This window comes from Pocillopora damicornis, chromosome 10 (genome assembly GCF_964200805.1).
Source record: "Pocillopora damicornis chromosome 10, jaPocDami1.2, whole genome shotgun sequence".
NCBI lineage: Eukaryota > Metazoa > Cnidaria > Anthozoa > Scleractinia > Pocilloporidae > Pocillopora > Pocillopora damicornis.
In genome coordinates this window covers 2,232,181-2,258,622 of record NC_142679.1, presented here as the reverse complement: position 1 = coordinate 2,258,622, position 26,442 = coordinate 2,232,181, and the positions used below count along the sequence as shown (strand labels likewise).

The 26,442-nt window shown below is 39.8% G+C and overlaps 3 protein-coding genes across 4 annotated transcripts; all 3 read right to left on the bottom strand.

Annotated features, from left to right (window-relative positions):
- Positions 1 to 53: 53 nt before the first annotated feature.
- On the bottom strand, positions 54 to 15,812 carry LOC113668555 (uncharacterized). Of its 2 annotated transcripts, none has more exons than XM_089184752.1 (8): positions 15,543 to 15,812; positions 14,915 to 14,987; positions 13,742 to 13,790; positions 8,462 to 9,659; positions 7,953 to 8,057; positions 6,569 to 6,688; positions 5,551 to 5,610; positions 54 to 4,386 (listed from the first exon to the last, which is right to left on the bottom strand). In XM_089184752.1, exons 3-8 carry the CDS (start codon positions 13,757 to 13,759, stop codon positions 512 to 514), a joined length of 5,376 nt encoding a protein of 1,791 aa, XP_089040878.1. In that variant the 5' UTR covers positions 13,760 to 13,790; positions 14,915 to 14,987; positions 15,543 to 15,812; the 3' UTR covers positions 54 to 511. The 2 variants fall into 2 exon arrangements, with proteins under 2 accessions (XP_089040878.1, XP_089040879.1); XM_089184753.1 differs by having other exon boundaries at positions 5,569 to 5,610.
- Positions 15,813 to 16,207: 395 nt separating this feature from the next.
- On the bottom strand, positions 16,208 to 21,376 carry LOC113668557 (uncharacterized). The gene is made up of 4 exons (XM_089184756.1): positions 20,129 to 21,376; positions 18,699 to 18,970; positions 17,804 to 18,097; positions 16,208 to 17,448 (listed from the first exon to the last, which is right to left on the bottom strand). The coding sequence occupies exons 1-4, from the start codon at positions 20,521 to 20,523 to the stop codon at positions 16,982 to 16,984; spliced, it is 1,428 nt and encodes a 475-aa protein (XP_089040882.1). The 5' UTR covers positions 20,524 to 21,376; the 3' UTR covers positions 16,208 to 16,981.
- A 1,481-nt stretch (positions 21,377 to 22,857) lies between these two features.
- LOC113666523 (uncharacterized) lies at positions 22,858 to 25,739 on the bottom strand. The gene is made up of 3 exons (XM_027182310.2): positions 25,457 to 25,739; positions 24,036 to 24,275; positions 22,858 to 23,547 (listed from the first exon to the last, which is right to left on the bottom strand). Exons 1-3 carry the CDS (start codon positions 25,626 to 25,628, stop codon positions 23,444 to 23,446), a joined length of 516 nt encoding a protein of 171 aa, XP_027038111.2. The 5' UTR covers positions 25,629 to 25,739; the 3' UTR covers positions 22,858 to 23,443.
- Positions 25,740 to 26,442: the final 703 nt, after the last annotated feature.

The window sequence follows — 26,442 nt, the reverse complement described above, 5'->3', positions numbered from 1 at the left end:
TGCATACTGATGTTATGGTGTAAAGGGTATTTACTCTTAAGGATCTAAATGACTTTCCCTCTGTCAAGCGTCTTCTTACATCAAATCCTGTCAAGGACTGCGCTTACGTCATTGCGGTCACTAACCGCAGAAGATTCCAAGTCCTTACTTGCCAGGATGTAACACACAAGTCCTCCTCTGCTGCACTGCAGTTTGGTCCAGTTCAATTGAAACAAGTCCCTCCCGTTGACTTCTTAGCCAAGTTCTTAAACTACATCCAACCAGCGGCTCGCCTCCTGTCACAAGGCTTGCAGCGCTTTTTCCTCCACGAGAAATTTAGAATCAGACACAGTCTCCACCCCCGTCAACGTAGCTGTTGAATGTAGACACTCACGCGTTGTTCCAGGTCAGGTTTCCAGTCTTCTGTAATTATAATCGCTGAATGCACAAGTGCAACCACAACCTCATGTTAGGATACTCAGTCGGTGTTGAGAATGTTCAAAAGATGTGCTTTTCGCTAAGCCACGCTCATTTAGGGTTTTCCATTGCTCTCACTAATCAAGTTAACTTCAAGAAAAGTTTTGATCGACGATGTGATCCTTGACGAAGCTTGACACAATTTGTTTATCCAGTATTCGTATGAATTAGTGTGGTTGTTTAGTGTAAGGTTTAATATGGCAAGTGACGTGATCTGTGCCATATCACTCCTCAGATTACGCGTGCAGTCTCCATGCATGTCACTGTAGTTGTTGACTGTAATACTCAGCGTGGTTATCGACGTGTTTTGAGCCAAACCACTTCCCAGTTCGCCCATCCAGTCTCCACTCACGTTACTGTAGTTGTTGAATGTAATACTCAGCGTGGTTATCGCCGTGTTTTGTGCCAAACCACTTCCCAGTTCGCCCATCCAGTCTCCACTCATATAACTGTAGTTGTTGACTGTAATACTCAGCGTGGTTATCGACGTGCTTTGTGCCAAACTTCTTCCCAGTTCGCCCATCCAGTCTCCACTTATGTAACTGTAGCTGTTGACTGTAATACTCAGCGTGGTTATCGACGTGTTTTGTGCAAAACCTTTTCCCAGATCGCTCATGCAGTGTCCAGTCATGTAAGTGTAGCTGTTGAATGTAATACTCATCGTGGTTATCGACGTGTTTTGTTCAAAACTACTTCCCATCCAGAATACACCTATGTTACATTGGCCGTTGACTGTAATACTCAGCGTGGTTATCGACGTGTTTTGTGCCAAACTACTTCCCAGTTCGCCCATCCAGTCTCCATCCATCTCACTGTGGCTGTTGACTGTGATACTCAGCGTGGTTATCGACGTGTTGTGTGCCAAACTACTTCCCAGTTCGCCCATCCAGTTTCCACGCCTGTAACTGTAGCTGTTGACTGTAATACTCAGCGTGGTTATCAACGTGTTTTGTGCCAAACTACTTCCCAATTCGCCCATCCAGTCTCCACTCATGTAACTGTGGTTGTCGACTGTAATACTCAGCGTGGTTATCGACGTGTTTTGTGCCAAACCACTCCAAAGACCACCCATCCAGCCTTCACTCATGCCACTGCAGTTGTTGAATGAGAGGTGTAATGTAGTAAGTGACATGAATTTCGCCAAAAAGTCACTAACACTTCGTCCCAAGTCCTCCTCACTTGAGTAAATGGGGCTATCAAAGTTCATACTCACTTTACTAACACGTGAGCAGATAGTCTCGACGTCTGTAAATGCTGATGTTAATGACGAAGAATCGACTACAGATAACTTAACTTCCTCGCATATTTCGTCCACTGTCCCTACGTCATGGACATTTATAGTACACGAAAATTTTTGATTGCATGTTAGGGCTTCAAGAGTGCTCTCTCCGTCTCTTGTCACCTCTCCCCTAATGTTGATACTCAAGTTGGACAGTGACTTAACCTTGTCAAAGTTCTTAACCAAACAGGTAGCAACACCATCTGTTACTCTTCCATGGATACTCAAATTAACGCAGGAAACTCTTGAGGTTATCAGGAGTTTGCATAAATCACTTGCTCCAGTGCAACTCAACTCTCCCCACATCTTTACAGTAAGTGAGTGAAGTTTCAACACGCCAAGTTTTTCTTCAAGTTGAAGAGGACGAAGACAGGCCACCTGCGAAGTTGTTATTTTGCTGACTACATCCGGCTCAATTGTAAGAGACAGAGTTGACTTTTTAGCAACATAGAGAGCTTCACAAATGTTTATCCAATTCTCGGGGAGTCCTCCGAACACTTTTAAGACCAGTGACCTTAAAGTACTATTTTCTACAACACCCTTTTTCAACGAAATGAAAGCAGAGCAGCTGACGCTTCCACATACAGTCAATGTGAGGGATTTTAAGTACGGATTAGCTGCAAGTCCTTCGGCGACAGAAGTCGCCAATGAATCGTGCATGTCTCCATAAATAGTGAGGCCAAAAGATTGAAGTGATCTGTTCCTTAACAAATTGTTCAAAGCCACCATACTACTTTTCCTTACTGAGCCACTGATCTCCAGCACAACAGGTGTCAGCGGTGTATCTCCAGACAATCCTTTTTCAAGAACAGTGGCCCAATGCTCACCTAACTCCCCCGGCAGTTTTAAAGTCACGGTTTGTAGTGTTTTGTTTGCGGCTAAATTGTCACCAATAGAAGCGGCCTCCTCAGGGGAAAAGCAACTACTTGTTTGAAGAGTAAAGGAATGTAAAGATGATTTCACTTGAAGTGCTTTTAATATAAGGCCAAGCATGCTTTCTGCAACATTTTCAATAGAAAAAAAAATAGTTTCTAGCCTGGAGTAAGAGGCTAGAAACTCGCCAACAGGGTGACGAATCAAGTCATCAAAATGTACAATAAGATGAACAGGCAATTGTAATAGTAAGAAGTTCTTGCAAACATTTGCAACTCTTAGAACACCTTCAAATATATCATTTTCGAAGTGACTGGTTACTGACTGTGGAAACGGGATAAAGGAACAAAGAGTCATTGCCATTTGTTCTGCTTCTCCGCTTTCACTGAAACACTCAGTGAAGAAAGTCGCCTCTTGCTCACTACAATTTAGCCAGTTCCAGCATTCAACCTTAAGATTCTCGCCAATCTGTCTAAACAAATTACAAGTAGCCTCACCCAGTATGCCAGACACAAAGATAAACACTTGGTTGTATTTTCTTGTGATGTCAGCAAAGCTCAACTTCAAATCATGAAAGACATTAACCCTCTCTTCCAGTAGCTTGTGTGCCAGATATAATGCCGCCAAGTACTCTTGAAAAGTCTTGTGGAAAAAGTGATATTCGTGCTGAGGGTTAATCTTCTTCGCACTGGCCTCTTTAAATACCAAACCAAGTTTACGAGCTGCCAAAGTTTTCATTGTACTTTCCAACTCTGCCAACTCTTCTTCTCGAAACGAAAACCGGTCGTTTTGTAGACACCTCCACGCTAACTGCCCCAATGCTAGTAAACTCTCTTTAAATTGTTCCTCTAGAGCTTTGTCATCAGCAGCAGCTTTTACATTGTTTTTGGCACAATACCTTCGCAAAAGGCAACCAACAATAATGTGGTAAAGTTCGGTTCGAGAAGATGGTAGATTCCCTTCATAATCCTCAAAAACAACACAGAGAAGAAGCAGATTCAATGGATTGCTCGGGAGTGCACGTAAGAAGGTGTTTCCTTGGATTGCCTGAATAAGCGATTCTCCTTTTTGTTCATCAACACGATCAAAGTGCTTTCTGATGTATTGGAAAGCGTCTGCTTCCGTGAACCCATTAATTTGAAGAAGAACAGCAAAGTTACCATTCTGTCGCAGAAAAATTCCTTTTTCTTGGCGAGAGGTGGCCAATATATAGCAAAACGACCAACGTTGTCTATCTAATAACTCGTTCACGTGGCTTTCAGCCGTTTCGGGAAGTTCATCAAGGCCATCCAAAACGATCAAGATGCTCGGCTGATTATGAATGTCTTCGATGTAATTTATCAGCCTTTTCTTGGCCTTTTTCTTAATATCTTTGGGGAAGAGCTGATCAAAAATTGCTTCGCATATATTCCCACGGATGTCTCGACATTTCAGCAACAGCAGAAGTTTAAAAACTGGGAAAGTAGTTTCATTTGGAATTTTTTTATTCGCCCAGTCGTGCGAGATTTTAAGACAAAAAGTCGTCTTTCCAATTCCAGGGCTTCCTTCCACTAGAACCATGGCATCATCACCTTTGTTTAGAGTGTTAAAGATATCAAACATGTTCACTTCATTGTCTTCCAACTTGAAATCAGTTACTCTTCTTGAGACGATTGACAATCTTGTAAAAACATCGTCCAGACGTAGCCTTAAGGTGTTCTGCCAAGGGAGTGGTTTTAAAAGAGCGCGTCTGTTGTACTCTTTTGTGAGAAGTCTCGTAAACATAAGAAGACCGCGATCTACAAGAAATGGATGAAACAAAATGGTCAACTTCTATACTATTTTTCATGTAACTTTTCTTAAGACTAAACTTGCAGTGGAGAAGAACACTTTCAAAACACATGCGTATAAAATTTGATTACACAGTTCATGCGAGTAATTCATGCATTTAGATTGAACAACACACATGTCGATCAACAGAAAGTAAAGCATTCATCCCTCCAGGTTACTCAAGTAATTTAATGTTTAGCAACTGAGGCTAAAACACCATCACTCAAATGCTTCTATACAACGAACTAAAACCTCATCTTGTACAAATAAACATATTATGCGGTGATATCGAAGAGGAAGTAAAATCTAAGGAAATTGGGGCATACAAATAGACTTAAGTTTTTATTCACTTTGAAAGTGCAAAGAGCTCTAACTGTGAAAAAATTATTACTTCTTTCCTTCCTTACTTCCATACGTTACCTTTTGAGGATTCTTTTACTTATGTCCCGAGATAGAATTGTCTTCAAGAGTGTTTTCTGCCAAATAGTCGCCAATTGGTCGTTGGTGAAAAACCTTCCTTGTTTCACCATGAAACTCCTACTTAATTAAACTAGCCACAATGCTGATTAAGTGAAATAATGGTGTGTGCAACAAGGATGGTAGCGAGGCGATTAAGAACAAGTCTCTGTAAGAATCAAACATCTCGGGAAATGAAAATTTTCAACCCCCCTTCAAATTTTGCATGCACTTAGGCACTCAGGGGGATGCACAAAAATGCCCTTTTTAGAGGTTGCAGCACTCTTGTTGCCAAGGTAACAACGGCTGCTTAAAATTTAACTTGAATAACTGAGACTGAAAAAGCATAACTTAATTCAAGTTAACAAACACAGAGGCCATGATCCACTGGAAATGGTCCAAAACATAAATAGGAAACATCTGCACTTGCTTACTTTCAAGATGACTAGCGATGGAGAGGACCTTTAACGCTACGCTGTATGTGCAAATAACATGAGATTTCACAGAGATTCCATTGAGAGACTTTTGATGGAGTTACCACTAAGAAGACCGCACTGACTGGTGTATCAGTCAGTTAGTCTACAAGTAGTGAATGCCTGTGCCAAATTAATAAGTTAATTGACCACAATATCAATTTAAACTTAAGTAACAAGGTGATTACTACATGTAGCAATTACCACTAGCTGTGGAATCACCTTGAATCTGACCACTTTCTTGAAATGGTGGGATTTCCCTACCTGCAAGGAACAAGGAAGATTTAAAAGCTAAACTCTCATGACTTGCTGCTGCTCATTGCTAGACAAGCCTCACAAACAATATTGACCCTTTAACCTCTAAAAGTGACTGGCATGTAATTTCTCCTTACAATTTCTCCCTGAATCAACCATAAAGGTCGCAAAAATAATGGAAATGATCACCGACTAAAAAAGCCGTTGAATTTTTTAACTAATTCTCCTGGTCAGTACCAAAGGAAATTTAGAGAAAACAGTAAGGAGAAAATGCATACTGATGTTAGGGTGTGAGGGGTTTTTAATACTACATGTAACAACATTCCAACCAAGTAAATAAAATAAACTGGTCAAAAGCAGCAATCTTAGATTCTTTGGATCCTCTCAGAAAGGGTAAACCAAGTGGGTCGAGTTCCAGAATTTAAAATTTTTGGCTTCTGCTGATGAGCTACACAGAGCTTTCAAGTCTGTGAAATTGTATCAATTGCATTATTGATCTATTTGTATGTGGTAAGTACTTTCATTGTGATCATGATAGAAAAACTCTTGTCTAACTCGCTTAGAAAGCTGACTTCCATAAACAATGGATGATAGTCGTTCATCCTTGACTGGTAAAGCTGTTAATCTGCTTGCCAGCAAACTTACAGCAGGTGCCAAATAACTTAATAATAGCTAAATACTAAATACTGTAAAATATTGTAAAATATAACTTTTAGCACACCTCTTATTGCTTTCTGTTTATAACAAATTCAAATATCAAATAACTGTTTCAACACATGCTGAATGTATGTCTCTGATGTCTTGACTTAGTTGAGGTAGATTAAGGAAGAGATTGCATTCCATTGATATAGACCTCTATTGAAGAAAGCCTTCCTGACATAATAATAATACTAGGTGTTTCTAAATATAAATAGTCAATCTGGTGCAATGTTGTAAGTGACCCCAGTTTTGGGAAATTACTGTTTACCTTTGTGGTACGTGCCATCTGTCAATTCTTTTCTTGGTCTCTTACAAGCCTGACTTGTATCAGCAACAGATGTTAGCCCCTTATCCCTGACTGGCTTGGCTAACCTGCTTCCCGATGAACCTACATGTGATAAACCAAATTCATAATTGATTTTAACTCTATTTCAATCAGCTATTTACCATATTTCATAGATGTTGGTGTGCAAAGATAGTCATTCAAATTATAGCTAGCTAGAGTGTAGAAACATTAACCACTTCAACAGAATATCATGGAAATTTCAGAGGTTATACATCTGGTATGTCATGGAGGATGTCTCACAAATAATTTTTGAAGGAATTTGATAAGATTTTCAATTGGTAAAAAAATTAATCAGGGTATGGAGCTTGTCCCACTGATTACCTTTGTGGTATATGTTATCTGTCAATTCTTTTCTTAGTCTCTTAAAAGTCTGACTTGTATCAGCAACAGATGTTAGCCTCTTATCCCTGACTGGCTTGACTAACCTGCTTCCTGATGAACCTACATGTGATAAACAGAATTCATAACTGATTTTCACTCTATTTCAATCAGCTATTTGTCATTTCATAAATTTTGGTGTGCAAAGATAATCATTCAAATTATAGCTAGCTACAGTGTATAAACATTAACCACTTCAGCAGAATATCATAGAAATTTCAGAGGATATACATCTAGTAATATCTTGGATAATTTTTGAAAGAATTTGGTAAGATTTTTGATTAACCAAAAAATAAATGAGGGTATGGAGCTTATCCCAATTTCTACAACTCAAAACAACCAAGGGGATTGTAAATTGTTCCTACTGGAAATGATGCCACTTCAGTGCAAGTTACCCTCCCTATGTAACTTTTACTGGTGAATCAAACTCTTCATTAGTGTTATATGTAAATGTAAAAGCTTGATGGAGACAGACATCTTGAGAGCTGTATGTTTGTTCCCCAAGAAAAAAAAGTGTCAATCTGAAGTCCAGTCTCCTAGATAGATTACTTACTACCAATGTTGAACACACCTACATGTACTTGACCAATAATATCTACATATATATACATATATGTATATAATTATTTGAAAACATCAACTGTCTAGGGAATGACAAGAACATGCTGTTACATGTTGCAAAAGTATATTGAAGTAGCAGTACTAATATCAACTCATTGTTTTATTGTAACAATGAAAAATAGTCATGATGAAAGACCACTTTTATCAAATACTAAATACCAAACAGCAAAATGCACGAAATTTAAATTGCTTTAAGGTCCCCATAGAGAAGATGACAGCAAAAGATAGAATGCAAGCTCACTAACAATATCTTTCGACATTTCTCAACAATGAGATAGCACTGATAATTCATTGCAATTCAACTCACTCTGAGTGTGTTTCCTCTGATGACTGAGTTTGTCAGAAGACAAAGGAAATTGTCCATATTCAACAGATAAATCTTGAACACAGCAACCAGAGGAGCCTTCCAAAGCTGAAAATTAGACACAACATGATTTTGGCAATGTCCTGTTTCCCATACCACAGGTATCTCTGTACATGTTAGAACAGTGTATTTTTAATCATATTTAGTTTCCCGCACTCTGAATACTTAAAAGTATTCTGATTTATCCTGGAGGTCCAACACTTTAACAACATAAAGGATTTGGAGACTTTCAGTGCTTTCCGTTACCCTTTGTAGGACTTGTTTAGTGTTTTCCATGATCTAGAATCAAGGTTGTGGTTCAAAATAATGCAAAGGGACAATAATTATTTTATCAAGATTCCTTGTTTTGTTCTCATCAGGTATATCTGTGCATGTTAGACCAGGGTATTTCACATCATATTTTCACTGTTATCAAATTCAAATACATTGCTATTATAAATGAAAGCTTTTACCAAGTGCAAGGTTCTGCATCTTTTCCACTAGGATCTTGCATGGCTTCTCCCACTCATAAGTTTCTTGATAACAGTCACGGAGAAGCTTTGACTCCTGAAGACGTACTCTCCTACTCTTTTGACATACAGCTTTGATTTCTCTCGCCCAGTCTTTAGGATCTTCAGAGTCTATCACACAGAATGAGCCAAGGGGCACCTCTCTGAGAGCCTCTCCAAGTCCTGAATTACCACTGACAAGTACAGGCAGACCAGCAGATAACGCTTCGAGACCAGGTAGTCCAAAACCCTCTGTCCTTGATGGCATTATGGCAAGATCCACCTCACAAAATAAGTTGGCCAGCACATCTCTGCTGTCATTAATGCTGCGAACAATTAGCTGATTACGACTGATACCATGCTGAAGCAATTTGTCAGCTATTTCCTTGCCATCTTCTCTTGGTGAATAAAGAAACTTCAGTTGGTAGGATGCATCTTTTAACTCAGCAATTGCTTCAGCAGCCATGTTGAACCCCTTAACATTGAAATCTTCACAGCTGTCACCACTTCCAATCACTAGAACTGAGAATGTTCTCCTTTCATCAGTGGCTTGTACTACATTCAGAAATTCAGAGAAAACACCTGGGGTGAGATCTAAAATGGTTTCCTCTTCTCTACCAGAACAAAGGAAGCGTTTGTAAGCCTCTGCCACTTTGGGTCCTATTGCTACAACCTCATCAGCCATCTTACAAAGTTCTACTTCTGTTTGCTGAAGTTGTTGTCCTTCAGAAATGTTCTTGTACATTCCCACTTCTTCATGAACATTGTGAACAACTTGAATCCATCTGCAGTCCTGATTCTTCTTTATAAGTGGAATTTGTTTGCCAAGATGCACTCCATGTCCTATGACACAGTCTACATCATGGTTTCTGGGTAAAGATGACAACCAAAAAATTGGTTCGTGACCAGGCAGTTTATCTGCTTCAAAGAGCTGAATTTTGCAACTCGCAGCATTTCTCTTGTCCTCTTCACTGCACTTAGGAAGAAACACACTAACTTCCACATTAGGATGCTTAGCTAACTGTATAGCAAGCTTTCTACTGATAGTTGAGACTTCTCTATCAGTTGATGATCTCCACTCACTACTCAGCAAAGTGACTTTCAGTCTCCTGTTCTGCTGGCCTTCCTGTGATGAAAAGGCTTCATTTGGAGTGGCCAAATCCTTCAAGGGCAAAACAGCACAGATTTAGCATAGCTCTCTCTATTGCAATAATAAAATATATTTCATATTAATATATAATAGTAATAATAAAATGTATTTTATGTCATGTGTTAAGTAACAATGGCCAAGAGAACATGGAGAGAGAAAAATATATAAAAGAACATGGTCAGCTTATTTGTGTACAATTCATGGTCGGTCTTCACCAATTTACATAGCAAGGCAGCACAACATTGGCCATGATAAGCATGGAATCAGCACAGCCTAAGCACAGCACAAGATGTCTTAGAACAAAAATGGAACTTTAAAGGCAATTCCCAAGTTTGATTGTCACTTAGAGTCCGCTATGTCTAATTATTAATGAAGGTAAAAATACAACCACAAGATAATGAAGAAGAGCTATGCTACTCCATTTAACTGGCCCAGATGTTCAAGAAATCTTCTCTAAACTCATGAACACTTGCAAAGCCAACAATTATGTCTGCAGCTGTCACAGCACTGAATGAATACTTTCTCCCACATGTCAACTCACTTTTTGCTCATCAGAAATTTCACCAACTCCAACAAAAGGAAGGTGAGACTGTTTTCCAGTTTGTAACTGGATTGAGAAAAGAAGGAAAGGATTTTAGTTTTGGTGAAAACTTTGACAACCAGATAAGAGACCTTGTCCTGTGCAAATGTAAGTCAGACTTTGTAAAGTACAAATTATTAGAAGAAAGGTAACAGCTAACCCTCACTTGCATGTTAGAACTCCCAGAAAAGTATGAGAGGGCAGAGCATCTGATCTCAGTGTAGGTAAGCAGGATACAGAAGACCCAAACAGGGTTCATAAAAACCCTGGCAGACCAAATGGTAAACAAAAAAGTAAAGGAAACAAACAAGAAAAACATTGCAATAGTTGTGGGTCCAGTGGGCACCTGGGTGGAGATCCAAAATGCCTTGCTAGAGGTCAGACTTGTAGGAAGTGTATAGGAAAAGATCATTTTGCTAGTGTCTGCAAAACCAAACCAAAAAATCTTGGGGTTAAACAAGTACAAGAAGAATTGCATGTAAATGTGGATCAAGTTGATTTACTGCTTTCAGAATCAGTCATAAAGTCTACTCAAATCTGCTTAAGTTGTCTGTGGGTGGGGTAGAATTAGAGGTGAATATAAAGAAACCTAGGAAAATTTGAAAGCTAAGAAGATAGAGAATAAATCTGAAGCTGCCCTTGTTGAAAGAAAACTATAACATGCTTATACATCCAGCAAGCCCCTTGAAGTAAAAGGCTGTTTTATGTGTGAAGTTTTGGTTGGCAAACAGAGAACTGCAACTGTTACAATAATTACAGGAGGTGTTTTGTGGGATTTGAAATCTGAAGTCTGAACAAGGGACATCACACAAAGACCCAACAGTGAAACCAGAAGCACACTGCTAAGGGTAGCTCCCTTCAATTTGCAATTTGGGAAGGAAAGTTCAAGAACTATTAGACTCTGACATCATAGAAGAAGTTGACAGTCCTACACCATGGCTGAAACCTGTAGTAATTATTCCAAGGACAGATGGTGACATTTGGCTCTGCATAGATGTGCAAGGTTGCTACCCCATACCAACAGTAGATGGACTATCACACAACAAGAATGGCTGTAAGGTTTTTAGCAAGCTATTAATCAGCATCAAAGTTAGTCAACGTAGTGTTTTTGCAGAATTCTATTTATGTGTAGAATGACACTCCTATGTCTACCACACTCTTAATCATTGACATGACCCCCCCACTACCCCATTCAATGTTACCGGTATGTAGCTAGAAGTTTGTGGAATCAGGATACAAAATTGTTTTGGGGGAAAGGGGGGCAAATAGGTTAACTTAACAAGGGCAGCTAAAGCAGAACATGGCCGTGGCTGGAACATTTTCATACATTGACAAGAATACATCAACCAGGGTTGTTACAGATGTGAGTCTTGCTGGCCTCAGAGCCAGGTGTTAATGCAGAACCAAGTAGATCTATGGGCCTGTTCCAAATCCTGTTCCTGCATTAATTGTTGGGTAATCTACCTACTACAGCCAACCCTCTTTCATATTTCCTGAGTCAGAACAAAGCCACAAATCATCAACACATAGATAAAGAGTATCTTTGATTTGCAACCACCAGCACTACACCACAAGAGAAATTGAAGAAGTATCTGCAATGGATGAAGAGTTAAAAGTTCTAAGAGAGTCAAATAAAACTGTAAGTTTGATTTGATAAATGCCAGGCTTATGCACCAGCTGCTCATGAATTATGTGTGATCAGTGAATAGTCCTATGTGGTACCTGTATTGTGCTAACCAGCAAGCTAAGGCCCAAAACAAATGCCTTAGCTCATAAAGGACACTTACATGTTGCAATTGTTAGAACAAAACAAAATTTGAGAAGCAAAGTATGGTGGCCTTGTATGGATAAGGCAGCAGAGAAAGTCTGCAAATCTTGTTATGAATGTCAACTGGTTGCACATCCATATCCCCTTGAGCTGCTGACATCAATGACATTGCCAAAGGGTCCTTAGCGAGACCAAGCCATAGACCTTCTACAGCCACTCCTATCTGGACCATCCATACTACTTGTCATCAACTACTATGGCCATTATCATGAGTAAATGGAAGTAATTGACAACCTAGAGGAGATCCTCACCAGCCATGGTCTTCCCATAACTACCATATCAGACAGTGGACTATAATTCTGATCAAGACAATTCTGAGAATACTGCAAGCAGAATGGCATTGTGCATCTTAAGACCGCACCAAAACCACCCTAGGCCAATAGGGAAGTTGAAAGACAAAATGCCATCCTAATGAAGAGAATTGCATTGACTAAACTGTAGCAGTTGACTGGATGAAGGATAAAGAAGATAGGTGAGTATGTAGTGAGGTATTGATTAAACTCCCAAGATCTGATTGTCAATTCTCTCCTCTTGCTGGTATACAATTCCTTGTAAATTAGTTAAGAGAATTTGGTGTAAGATCAAGATAAAAACTTCTTCCTGATAAGCTTGAGTATTCTTGTTAGACGTTTGCCAGAAAACATATGGATATCATAGGGAGAAGTTACATGTTGGTCACTTCTTGGAGTTAAAGGGTTAAAAGGAAGATGGGAGCAAAATTGCCTGAGCTACATGCTGATTGCCACATATAGACTTGTTAAGGTAAAAGAAAAGACCAAAGCATATACAGACAAGGCTAAAACCACAAAACCAATCTGATATTCAAGTTGGCGATCGAGTGCTAGTGAAAGACAAAATGACAAATTCTCCACACCATTCAATCCGATGTAATCCCAAGTGGTTAGCAAGACTGGTAACAGTGTCATTATAGAAACTCCAAGTGGGACCCAGTACTCGAGAAATACTTCCCATGTGGAGAAATTTGGGAAAGGTAATCCTTCATCTACACATGAAACACAATCTGTCAGCCAGACAAAATTAGAGCACCTTCAACAAAACCAGGTTGAGCTGCAAGTGAATTAATACCCTTGGCATCCACCACTCTGGTACATGAACCTCCTTCAAAGAATACCCCATTAACACAAGTGTGTGGAATAGAAACAAGGCAGTTCCCATCTGTTCAGATCTTGTAATTAATGGAGCAACAGTGCCTGGCACGCAAGCAATTTGTCTTGCAATGATGAACTGATCATTTAAATCAATAAAATTCATTGAAATGGAAGAACACTGTGATTGACAACTTTGTGACTTTGTGATTAAGTTTTGATAAGGACATCCATGCAGAGATAAACTGACAAAGTAGAAAGTTACAGGAGTAATTAGGCCACTCACACCTGCTTGGGACATAAATATCTGCAGCAAATGTTGACAGAAAAACGTTCCTTTTTAATTATGATACTTAAAGTGAGTTTTCCATTGAATAACTGTACAATTAAACACTGTAAGACCCTGACAACAATGAATAGTTTGTCCTTGGTCAAGAATCTGCAAGGACTGAGTTTCAAGATACACAATGACAAACAAAGGTGTAAATGTTGTGCCTAAATTTACAGGAAAAGGGTCCCATTTGCACTAAAATCTCATTCTCATAGCTTCATAATTAAATTTATGAGTTATTAATTTTACCTTTGATGGCCCAGACATCACAGGAAACCTTTAATATTGAATGCAGCTGCTGAAAAGAAAAAATTACAATGTCTAAATTAACTTCACTTCCCTCAACACAAATAAAGGCTTTTAGGTTTGCATATTCACATAACAGGCAGTCTGAGATTGTAGGTTGCTACTGATTTGGCATTAAACAGAAATGGAGATTGCATAGTGAACCTAGAAGATAGTGTTGCAAAAGATTTGTATTAACATACAGAGCAAGAAATCCTGCCACATCCCATATATTCATAGGTACCCTGGTTCACAAGAGAAAGATGATTCAAGAATACAGTGACTAGTTGACATTCAACCAGTAACTTAATGATAACAAATAATCGTATTAACAATAATGAAAATGATAGAAATAGTAATAATTAAGAGGGGTTAGCTTGAAAGTCTCACAGTTTTTCTATCCTCAAGGTTCCAATAATGATTACATTATGCTTCTTTCAATTTTTCCTGTTGAATTATCTTTTTCTTGTGAACATGGTAGTCATGAATATGCAGGATGCAACAGGTCTTTCTGTTTTTCATGTGAGAGAAATCTTCTGCAACACTACCTTCTAGCATCATTATACAACCTCTAGTTCTGTTCAATGCTATGAAAATTGTGCTATATTAGTAGCTACATACAGTCTTGACTGCCTATTTTTAATGCTTTGTGTTTATGGTTCAAGTTCCAGTTGATTTGAGGTGCGTCATATGCTGTTCAAGGTAATAAGCTGTTTGAAGGTGATGTATAGCATTTGCATAAAATACTTGACTCAATGTTCCATTGTTTTCTAGACAATAAATTTTCCTCTTTCTCTTTTGGTTGTTTGATGAACAAGCCCAAAAGATGTCAATGAATTCTCTGATCACAATATTGCCAGTAAAAACGATAATTTCGAAGTAAAACAGTAGAAAATATGTCATGCACTTCAGTGCAAAGGGTCTTTGATTCTTAACAAGCAAAGTTTTATCTCTGGCTGACAATTTGTGATCTGGGTTACTAAAAGGCAGTTGCGCTTGGAAATCTGTTTGACATCCACTTAATGAACTCTTCTCTGATTACTGCATATTAGTGGTTACTACAAAATAACTTTCTAAAACTTTAACATATTTTCATATCGGGGAACTAAAAAACATCATTAAAACATGAAAACTTACCACATTCCGTTACAATGGTTGTTTAGGATCGTTAATCCAGACATGTCTAAGTGAGATGACAGACTCTCCAAACCTTAAAAACAACCACAGGCCACATTGCGATAAGATTACAACTGATTATTGAAAAGTAAAGGAAAATTTGAGTCATTCTGAATATTTTGGATTGATCTGTTGTTCTCATTTATTTGTGAATCAAAACAATTCATGGAATGCGAATAAGCAGACAAAAGGATGACTTCTAGTGTACTGGCAAATTGCCAGTGGATCAAACCGAACAGTCAAAGCTTTAAATTCCACATCCCCAGAAATTCTTGTGCTGTGTGAACCTTCTTGTTCTTCCAAATACTACAAGAGGCTTAAATGAAGAAAACGCCTTCACGCTTTTCGCTTTGACATTTCCGACAAAACAGCTTACTGAAACGACTACAGCCCACAATGGCGAAGTCACGCTAGTTTATCAAAGCAGTAGTAGCAAACATCATGCGATCCAACAAGCAGTGATTTGAAACACGTTCTCCCGCGAGGGACATTCGAAACGATTCCAATAGATGTACGACCACTGAGTAAGACATCTCCCCTCAAATGGAACCTTTCCACGAAACGAGCAAACTTAAGCTTTTACAATTACCTTCGATCAGCAGACAGATCACAGACAACGCAAGCCGCCCAAAAGACAAAAGTTGCATCAGCTCAAGAATCTTCGCTCACTACCATGCTGACGGCCTTGCCAGACAATGACAAATACTTCACGTTAAGATTGTAAATCACCCCATAATTGAAGATATATGTAAAAGTGAAATAAACTCCAGTTAAATAACGGCGTCGTTTGAAGGGCGGAAGTTCAATACACTCCCATCAAATTCCTACCCAGAGTTCCCAGGAGACTTTCGCTTTCCAAGTATGGGGTGCAAAGGAACCATCCCAAGGACTGAACTATGACGCAAAAGGATTGTGGAGGGGATTGAATTTTTTTTTAAAATCACAGAAACGGAATTTGGCGAGTTGAAACAAAGTCTGTTGTACGAGCGATTCGAAAATAGGGAATGAACCCAACGTCTTCTTTTTCATGGTATTATGGGCAGAGGTAGTAGTCCCAAGAAAGTGAATCAGTGAAAAACACCATTTCCAATGGAAGGTATACGAAAGGAAATGGAAAAAAAGGTTATGTCACGGAGCATCCTAAATTAAAACTTTGCTGATGATCCCTGCCAAAATCAACGATAGAGTAACAGAAGTGTATCGAAGATTTCCATATTTGTACAAAAGGGGAGCAAAATAGTTTTCAGTGAATAATTACCTTTTGATTATCGTTTAATGCACTTTTTCCGTTGTGAAACAAATTCTACTACCCGAGCTTAGAGTTTACACATATAAAAAATTAATAATAATAACGCACTGGTAGAGCGGAGCTAATGGCGTGAAGTCTTTGAAGTAAATTTTAACCGGAATACAAAACTACTCTGGATTGTATCGGTTTCACCTTAACCCTTTACTCCCTAACATCAGTATCCAGATTCTCTATACTCTTCTGTGTTCATTTCCTTTGGTACTGACAAGGAGAATTTGTTTGACAATCAAAACCTCTTTAGTTCGCGATCATTTTCTTGTTTTCTCGTGATCTTAACGAAGGATTCAGAAGTATTATTGTGAGGAGAAATTAGAAGCTGATCATTTTAGGGTTTAAAGGGTTGACATACTATTTGTTCAGAAACTACGCGTTACTCTCTCAACCGATCAGAAGCTAGACTGAAACCAATCTTGACTGAGTCACTTGTGTCCAGTGCTTTAGGATGACTGTTATGATTTTCTTCACCTGCTTATTGGGTCCTTGTGTGATATTGTACTTTGCATTGACTGGACGTTCAAATAACTTGGGTTTTGGTTATAACGCGCAGTACTCGAAAGCGCTACGAAGAACTAATGATCTTCACAGTGGGATGGAAAATTCAATCTGACACTAATTTAGCAGTGATGAAAGTGAAGCTTAAAATTAATCAAAACCAGCTTAGCCTACACTTAAGAGTTAAACGAACGGGCTTTATCTGTCCAAGACAGTTAGCATTATATCTAAATCGTGCAAACAACACAAGGGAGTCTCTCTGTTTCTACATATGGCGGGCAGGAGAACGTCTCACAACTCGCAAAAAGCCCTCGGACGTATGTGGCATCTTTCAGTAGATTCCTGGATTCCCGGTCCAAGCAGATGACGTCTTTGTGGTCCTTCCGGTTCGACTGCACTACCAGATAACCATCATACTCCCGATGCCAGCCTCGATAGCATTCCTTTCGAGCCGGCAGCATGATCTGCACGCTTCGGGTCCTGACCAGGCACAACACACATGACAAGTAGAAGTAAGTGCCGTGTAAGATGCTGCGTGTCTCGTCCTGCTTCAGCGCATCGCGGTTTACCTGGGAAACGTTGCCGAGTGGAGTACTGGGATCCACTTGACCAAAGTACCACGGCTGATTGGGTACGCAGATGTAAGGGGACCCCCCTGTACGAGCTTTGTCATGACGTGTGCCTGCAGCTTGTCCTGAGAGACAAAGAGGAAAATCCCCAACGTGACTTTTTGGCTCAAGAAAGTCAAGATAAAGGAACGCTTTCATAGTTAACTCAAGGGCGTGACTGAAGGGGGTGTAGGAGAATAAGCTGCCCCCCTCCTCCCTGAGCTAACTTCCGATATAAGAAAAAAAAGTTACTGATTAATATAATTAAAAGCCTGGCCTGTACATCCCAGGAGAACGAGCCCTCGATAGAAAACTTTTTCCTCTATCCCAAGGATTTGAGTAATTATCCCAAGGGATAGGCGGCTTAATTTGTACCTAAATTTGTACCCTTAATTTGTTCCCTCGTCTACTCTTTTCCAAAGGAAGAATGTACCTCCTTACCTGAGTACACTATCGTTGCACCTCCCACTGGGCACGTGGTCCTTCCCCATCGAACGTAGGTAAGTGCCCCTCCAGCATCCTTACTTTGATCCCGGCCAATTTCTTCATAAGACGCAGCCTCGAAGCACGATTTCTCCACCCTCCGACCCCGATCAGTGACATAACAAGTCGTCTTCCCACGTTCACCTTTATTACCTTTGCTCCCCACCGTACCGGGAAGTCCTGGTTCGCCGTCCTCTCCCGGTATACCGGGAACTCCTCTTCCTCCCTTCATTCCAGGTAATCCTCTATCACCTATTGTTACAAGAAAACAAGCAAAACAATGTGATTAAAAAAAAGGTAAGTGAAAGGTTGCGCTCACTTTTCTTGAATTTTTACATGAACAATTCCTCCCTATATTAAAAGCTAATGCGGTGTAGAAGCGATTATTAACCCTTTAACTCCCATGGGTGACAAAGACAGAATTTCTCCTTACGATATCTATACAATATCAAGCAGACAAGTGATGAGAATTAAGATAAATATCAATTAGGGGATTATCAGTTGATCCAAAACCAAATTCTCTCAAGTTATATCATATGAATTGTATGAGAGACAGTAAGGAGAATTACTTGTGAGGTCTTGGGAGTGAAAGGGTTGATTAAGGCAGAGATACGAGGGGTGGAGGCTCTCTCTTTCTGCTTCCTCACGAAACACATGTCTTTCCTCAGTTGAGCGCACCGCCTCAAGATTCTCGCCCTCACCTCACGCTCCGTTAAAATTGTCAAATAATTCTCCACACAAATTTAAGAGGGCACGTAAACAATTTTTTGCATGAGAGCAAGCAAAAGACGTAACCCTGTGCTAGGGGGACGCAATATTTCTTACTATTTTGGCATTTTGTTTTTCTTTTCACCTTTCAGACCAAGATCACCCCTCTCTCCTTTTAAACCTCTCTCTCCACGATGCCCTGGAAGACCATTTACACCTGGAGGCCCCGCAGCCCCTGCTGAACCGGGATAACCATCTTTTCCTGGGGGTCCATCTCTGCCAGGGAGCCCCGTTGGACCGTCCATTCCTGACCTTCCGTCACTTCCGTCTCTGCCGGGTACTCCAGGCGTACCCGGAGGCCCACGGGGTGTTGCCCGATTTACGGTCTTCGAGTACTGGTCCTGTAAGTATTGAGTTCTGCAAGAAATGCAATGCAATGCAATGCAATGTGATTTTTGCAGAAGATTTTAAATGCTGAGCCCTCGATAAAAATCATGTGGTTGGTAAGGATTAATTAATGTGGCCAATTACGCAATTTTTAGGCGCAAGAAAAACTAGTTGTAGAGATACTGTTTGCAAATGTTAGCGGGCCAGCAATCACATAGAGCCAGAGTGCAATCAGGTTCATCTAGTTGATTTTATCAATTCAGTTGAAAATGCAAATTGGCCACCGTAAAGAATTTCTAAAGTTGTTGTTACGAGCATTAGCCCTTCGTCAGAGTGAATGAGATCTTCCACTGAGCTAACGTTCGAGAAGTCAATCTCTAGTCCTGGTAACTTCTCACGGTGGCCTATTCAAGTTCTCAACTGAGTTGATACAACAAATTTCCCCCAACCCCCCCCCCCCACACCGACCGACGTAGCACCACAGTACGTAACCCCCTTTCTTCAATCAGGTTCATATTGGTATTACGTTGTATCCAATAAACTTATAAACTTAACCCCGACAAATCAAACTGTCAAGGAGAGCAAAGCGCAGATTGTGATAAAAGAAGTTCGAGTTAACTTAAGATAAATGAATGCAAGCTGAATTTGCAAAGTAGTTCCAGATCACTGATTTCCACTCAGCGCTGTTCAAATGTGCTTCATTATGATATCCACATATGGGGGAGTTCTTATTAACAAGCCCATCGAGAGGCACCTACTCAAAAAAAAAAAAAAACGTAAGAACCAGTCTCTATTTATCCGGTCTCTATTTAGGTACCAGTCTCTATTTACCCAGTTTCTATTTTGGAACCAGTCTCTATTTATCTATTTATCGCCGGGGACGGGGGTAAAGGATTTTTAAGGACATCACATGGTTTTCAGGGGGAACGGGGGGGGGATAAGACGTCAACAATAGAGTGTTAAGGGGGGCTATAGAAAACTGAATTCCAATGTCAATTAGGGGGACTATAAGAAAGAATATAAGAAAGTCCTATGGGGGGGGATCAGGTAAAGTTTATCGTGTCGCAATCAAAATTCTTTGACTCCTCCTCTCCCCCGTGAGCGAGAAATAATTACCGGTCCTTATATGCTTGTGTAACAAGATATCCCACGGATGATTAAACAGAAAACGCAAATCATAAAATTTACCTTCCCTCCACGGCAATCATTTGCTGTTGCAATCGCAAAATAGCATTATGCAGGTAACCACCAAAAGCCGTGTTGCCATTCACCTGTCCATTATTTTGATTCTGCCGACGCAATCTCACTTTTCTTCCCTCCGTCACTTGCTCAAAAGTTTTAGCCGCATCTGATCGTGTTTTTGTAGAGGTTTTCTCTTTAGCAGTGAATGTCTTCTTTACCTCTTGCGCTGTTTTATCGCTTGAGTTGTCGAGCACTCCATTTTGCGGACAATTGCACTGTGGCTGATGCGAGGCGAGGAAGAAGACATGGACAAGGCAAAGTAGAGAAATCAAGATGGCTATAATACTGATGCCTGTTGCCAGCGCTGTTCCACCAAACCGCTCTTTAGCGGGCTCGACCATGTTTAGTATTGAAGTGTGATGACCGGTTTTCAAACGAATCGCTTTAACAACAGCTCGCGCGCCCGAAGCACTAATCTGCTACAGAACATTCGTATTAAAAATAAAATCGGGGCAGATATGCCTTGTTATCGTAGAACAAAGCATCTTTCACTTCAACACTTTCTTGAAACCTAATGCTAGGGGTCAAACTACTTATGAATTTCGGCCCTTATCATCGCAGCCGGCTTGACAAAGCTGATCAAGCGGTGACACAGTCACAGCTTTTTTTTTATTTTCCGACTCTCCATTAAATCTGATTTTGTGTATCGTTTCTAGACAAAATATTTGGCGCAGAGGCCGTGATGTGAAGAAAATAAACAGCAAGTTATTAACATATCTGTCAACACATACCAATATTTGATAAGCTACCTATCCTCTTTCCATCAAGGGAGACTCAGCCCCCGTAAGTTCCGAGCAAATTTACAAGCAAACCTATGGGGAACCGTTTGTGCCAAAATTATCAATCGCTAGTGATAAAACTCAATCGTTAGTGCTAAAATATCAATCCCTAGTGATAAAACTCAATCGTTAGCTAGCAACAAGTCGTAATTGTAAATCAATTTACTTTCCGTTCTAAAATGGTCAATTGTTAGTGCTGAACCTCAATCCCTTGTGCTGTTGCAGCAAACGCCGTTGTCTGTTGTCACACAAGCAACAAGCAGGCTCCTAAGAGAAGGACAAGGCTGCACACTCCATTTCCGAACGCCCGATCCGAGAGGCGAAAAATTCCACCGGCGGCCCAAGCCCAAACTTCTCTTAGGGGTAGGAAACCTAGAAATGGATAATTCGCTAAAATGGCCTCGTGTCATTATCTATCTATCTATCCTATGCAAACTCTTATATTTTCGCCATGACGCTTATTACGCAATGCAAGATGATCATCTCACAGCTGGAGCAGGATTTGCTTCCCTTAATCTGCTAATAAATGAATCTGTTTGAGGATGTTGTGAAATTTTTCCACGCAAAAATTGATTTCCTATATTTATTATGAATTTAATTGTGTATTAAGTGAGTTGTTATTTCGTTACCGTTAAGTACAGAGTCAACGTTACAACAAGAGGTAACACGTAATTAGGAGCGGCATAGGGTAATCAAATTGGCTCTGCGAGCAGTGATGTATGAAAATAGGTATTTGCAGGGCGTTTAAGTGCGTAGAACTTAGCAGCATGATTGTTAAGAAAAGCCATGATTAATAGAAAATTAGTGCCCACGAATCGTTGTAGAACGTGAGTGAATCTTAAATCCTACACGGAATTATGGATCTGGGTGTGGATTTCCTCAGCTAATAAATGTAACATTTTTGTAACCCTAGGATTAGATTGTAATAGAGTAGATAGATCGCAGAACGGAACGTGTAATGTCGTCAATAAAGCCTGAATCAAGAGAAAGTATACAATCCAAGATTACTGAACCAGCGTGTGCGGAATTCTGAGCAAAGCAAGTGGGAAATCCTGCGAAAGAGGATGCCATTTCGTTGTCCATCTCAAGGCATATAGACGAAAGTATCACAAAGTCTCTTGGATCGCAAATTATTTTTGGGTTTTTTATAAGTTATTTGTGGAGAGAGTGATTTGATCAGAATTTGGAATTTTTTTTCAGATTTACAATAACTTTTAAATAAGCATCTTTCAACAAAAATCAGGAGCCCATCAAGTAAAGTGCTCCTGCAAAAATACAATTCAAAATATGTTTTTGGATTTCAATGTCCTTTATCAGATAGCAAGATAGTAAGCAAGATTTGATTGGTTCATCTTTGCTAAACAAGGGGGAGACTGGTTCCAGGTAGAATCGATAACAAATCGATACTAGCACCAATGATTTATGTTTTGCGGTAGCGATTTGTATTCATCACAAACAATGATTGGTAACACTGGCGATTGATATCGTTACAATTTCTGCCTTTTACAAATAACACAAGTCATAAAGGTTTAACACTATCGATTGACACGAAAACATGTAATTGATATTTAGCGCCATCGATCTGCGTCAAAACACCAGCGATTTATAATTAGCGCTTTTAATTGGAGTCTTACAACGGCGTTTGGTGCAACAACACAAGCGATTGAGGTTCAGCACTAACGACTGACCATTTTAGAACGTAAACTAAATTGATTTACAATTATTATTTGTTGCCAGCACTAACGATTGAGTTTTATCACTAGCGATTGATAGCAATTGGTACAAATGGAACCACATACACAACACCATAGAAAAGTATCGAAAAAGGGTATGCCCGGCCTAAATTCTCCCAGAGTCACCCCCCACCCCCGAACGTCATCAGAGCACAAATGAATATCATCTTGAAACTTTTAATATCAAAAATAGAATGCCTGTACAACTTCCGCTCAGATTATCAATAATATATTTTCAGTTGTAAAATGTATTAATAGAAGTAATTCAGCGTCTTCCCTTTAGCTACTTAAACCGCTAACTTTAGGTTACAGAATACCTTTAAATGTTCTGTTACAAAGAGGTCACGTGATTAACAAAAAACACTTTTGACAGGAGAAAACAAAACGTTCCGTTCGTAAGGGAGCCTGTTTTAAGTAGTTGTTACCACAACGAGAGAGAAATGGAATTAGTTTCAATTTTCAATGTCTACGATTTTTATGAACTTTTTGCAGTTATGATACAAACGCCAGCGCAAGGTCAAGAAGAATTGAACCGAACTATTGGTTTTGTAGATTCACTTGCTTAGTATAACTTATTTTCAGTACCCTTAGCCTTCCTTTAGCTACCAATCATCCAGGAGTGGAAATTCAAGAAACTGAACAAAGTTATTGCATTTTACAAAGATACTCGCTTATGCTTAATATAATTTAGTTTCTTCTCCTGATTTTTTATTCGCCTCGTCATCGCACGCGGAGAGGACATCTTCCGCTCAACAGTCATGCGGATCCGCTGCCGGAGGTATACCAACATTTTGGCCCCAAACCATGGGTGATGACGTGTTACGCTGGGTTTCCTGTGTTGCTTTTATTGATTCTAAGAGATTGAGGAGAACACTGGGTTAGACTAAATTTAAATTCTCCATTTTTTTTTTTTTTTATAGTTCCGCGAAACAAAGTCGAACCATCAAAACATGGCTCTATTCAAATACATGATTAAAAAAAAATCTTCCTTCCGGAAAAGAAAATCCCTGTCATGTGTTTCATTAGTTTCTCTGTCGGGGAATGCGAGCCTTAATCGACCCACTCGCTCCCTCATTCGTGGACATCGCGAAAAACTCGCGCGCGAATTGCTGCGCATTTACTTTGCTTGGTTGGCTTGGCGGTATGCTCTCACGGGGAGTACGCGCGGAGAGTACGCGCGGGGAGTACGCGCAGATAAATTTTTGGCGGGTAAGAGTCATTAACTTTCCATTGTAAGTGGCACTAATTCCGACCACCAGTCGAAGTCTACAGTCAAGACAAATAGCTTATAAAATCATTCTGGAGGTCATACCCCAGACTATATGTAGCCATTGTACTCACTTGAAGTCATCAGTTTTTCCAGTTTCTTCCTCCTTTTGGAGCAGACTCTAGCTGTAATCACAACCAGCCAAGCTATTACAGCACCGGCCACGAATCCGAAAGAGAATCCCATGATAACCATTTCCATTGGTGAGAAAAGCATTTTTTCTGTCTTGACGAATTGAGATGCTGAGGGACTCGTATGCAGTTTAGTTTTCTCAGTCGTTGCTGTAACAGTTGATGTTGACGTGGTCGTGATTTCTGTTAGAAAACAAAGTACCCGAAACGTTATCTGGAAAATTCGTCACAGAGTGAATTCGCTCTTTTCTATTTCTCCAACGATTGTACGGGATAAACGTAGCACAGAAATTGCGGTTTTCCGAACACTAATCATGTTTTGACGAAAAAGGGAAGATAACTTTCGATCGAGTATCGAGCGTGTTGCGCGCAAAAGACAAAAATCTTGGCCCTGTCATTAGTATTGGAGATAAGCATTAGCCCGGCGAATAAACAAAAACAAAAAACCTCCCAATAATGTTACCTCTAAAGCACAAATTTGTTCAGTGCACACGAGATTTAACGCCAAGTGAGTGAGATTCCGCGACTTGAGAGTATCCCAAAAACCAAATACAGCGAGTAAAAAATACTCCGGCGTCTTTGTTGTGATATTCTGTTCGTGACAGCATAAGAAATGCCCGAAACGAAGGTCAAGATCGCCGACAAAATTCTAACACGGCGCTTTTATCTGGCCAAGTAATTTTATGCGTTGGAACGACGCGAATGAGCTGACGCAATTGTTATATGATACTTATTTGGCCGTGGGCTATAAACCGAGATGATCTCCTTTGGTAAAACAATACCCAAGGGTCAAAAATGGGTGGACTTCCCCATCAGCAGTCTCATGATATTTCGAAAGTGCACGCTAGGCAAAACTAGCGGTAAATTTCCCCTTAGCGTTCACAATTATCCTTCCAGAGTCTCGCTCCTACTCCTATGAAAGGAATTCAAAATAATTCATTGCGATTCAGTTTAAAGGCTTCTTTAAAAGATGAATGTCTTACATCTGCCGAAACAAGGAGCATTTGACAAAACCAACACCAAAAAGTATCATAAAATTGCTTAAAGACTTAAGACTTACCAAAGAATGGGACCCCACCACATTACTAAAACGACACACTTTTGCGCGTCGAAAGACGCATGAAAAATCCGAGTTTTTCCTCATTTTTTATTTTGCAGTTTCGTTGATAGAACCGCATCATTACAACCAAATTTTCTTGGCTAGACGTTGGAGGTTTATCGTTAAGTTTATAATACGTTGAAATGTCCTGACTTGCAGGAATCGAAGGGAGATTTTACGTCAAATTTTTAGGTATAAACAAAAAAAATTGACAGAAACTGACGCGAAAACGGAAAAGCCTTCAGGTAATCAAAATGAAACTTACTTTTACAACAGGTATCACAGTTCTCGTAGTGAGGTTGCTCAATACAAACGCTGCAGTTGAAATAGTCGAACACGCTGCTTTCATAGAACTTCCCATCCTTGCATGGCAGTGGCTGCTGACTGCTTTGATCAACTAATGACAAGAGAAGAACAGCTCCGAAGATCAAAATCATGATTTAGCTACAATATCAATATTTCAATTAGAAGTGCAAGCAGCGCTGTCAGGGAACAATTCAGTGCAATTGGGGAAAAACAGTTTTCAACGGTTTTTATACGATGTTGTACTGTTGGGGAATCCCCTAGACCTGCTATTTTTGTGAGCAAGCCAGAACGAAGTGTTGACCAATCTAAGCAAGACTTGGAAACGAGGTGTGTAATTTGTCAAGATACTATTAACCAGAAATTATTTCTACTAGCCCGCTTACCTCCGGTCAATATGTGGATATTGGAGAATTCAACGAAGTGTTTCTACATCTGGTCAGTTTTAGTGCCTTCCTTCTGGCGCAGTATTTCAACCGTTTATCTCATAACGATGAACGAGTGCTATCATTCAACAACGAGTGCGATCAAATCAGGTTCCAGGTCCTCTCTTCTTCTCTCCAAAAAAAGACTCTAGGCCCAGGTTTCGCAAGGTTTTAGTCATGCTCAGTAATAACATTTTCTTTCTGCAGAACCTACCATGAGTGCTTGATAGTTACTATTTTCGGTCTGTAATAACGGGGAGGGGGTTGGGTATTAAGGTGTGCGTAAACTTTCTATATTGATATCGTGAAATACTCAAAGAAACGCATTTCAGGTACACTCAAACTTTTTTCTTTTAAATTTCACACAAAATGTTTAACACCGGCAATCCGGTGTGTCCGTCTACGTTACAAAACTGTTAGATATTTTTCAATTTTTAAGGTTGTTTGTATTCCTTGCAAAGTGACTGTATAAATACTGTGTTTACTAATAAAGTAACTAATATCTGCTCTCTAGAATGTCACG

Excerpts from the sequence above, each read along its gene's own strand:
- LOC113668555 (XM_089184752.1), bottom strand. Across the intron at positions 6,689-7,952 it reads TCAGAGGAAACACACTCAGA|GTTCATCGGGAAGCAGGTTA; the intron begins GTGAGTTGAATT and ends TATCACATGTAG. Across the intron at positions 4,387-5,550 it reads AGGTGATTCCACAGCTAGTG|ATCGCGGTCTTCTTATGTTT; the intron begins GTAATTGCTACA and ends CATTTCTTGTAG.
- LOC113668557 (XM_089184756.1), bottom strand. The coding sequence starts at position 20,523 with ATGGTCGAGCCCGCTAAAGAGCGGTTTGGTGGAACAGCGCTGGCAACA. Across the intron at positions 18,971-20,128 it reads ATGATTGCCGTGGAGGGAAG|AACTCAATACTTACAGGACC; the intron begins GTAAATTTTATG and ends CATTTCTTGCAG. Across the intron at positions 17,449-17,803 it reads TGCAACGATAGTGTACTCAG|GACAAGCTGCAGGCACACGT; the intron begins GTAAGGAGGTAC and ends TTTGTCTCTCAG.
- LOC113666523 (XM_027182310.2), bottom strand. The coding sequence starts at position 25,628 with ATGATTTTGATCTTCGGAGCTGTTCTTCTCTTGTCATTAGTTGATCAA. Across the intron at positions 24,276-25,456 it reads CTGTGATACCTGTTGTAAAA|AAATCACGACCACGTCAACA; the intron begins GTAAGTTTCATT and ends GTTTTCTAACAG. Across the intron at positions 23,548-24,035 it reads GGAAAAACTGATGACTTCAA|AATCAATAAAAGCAACACAG; the intron begins GTGAGTACAATG and ends TCAATCTCTTAG.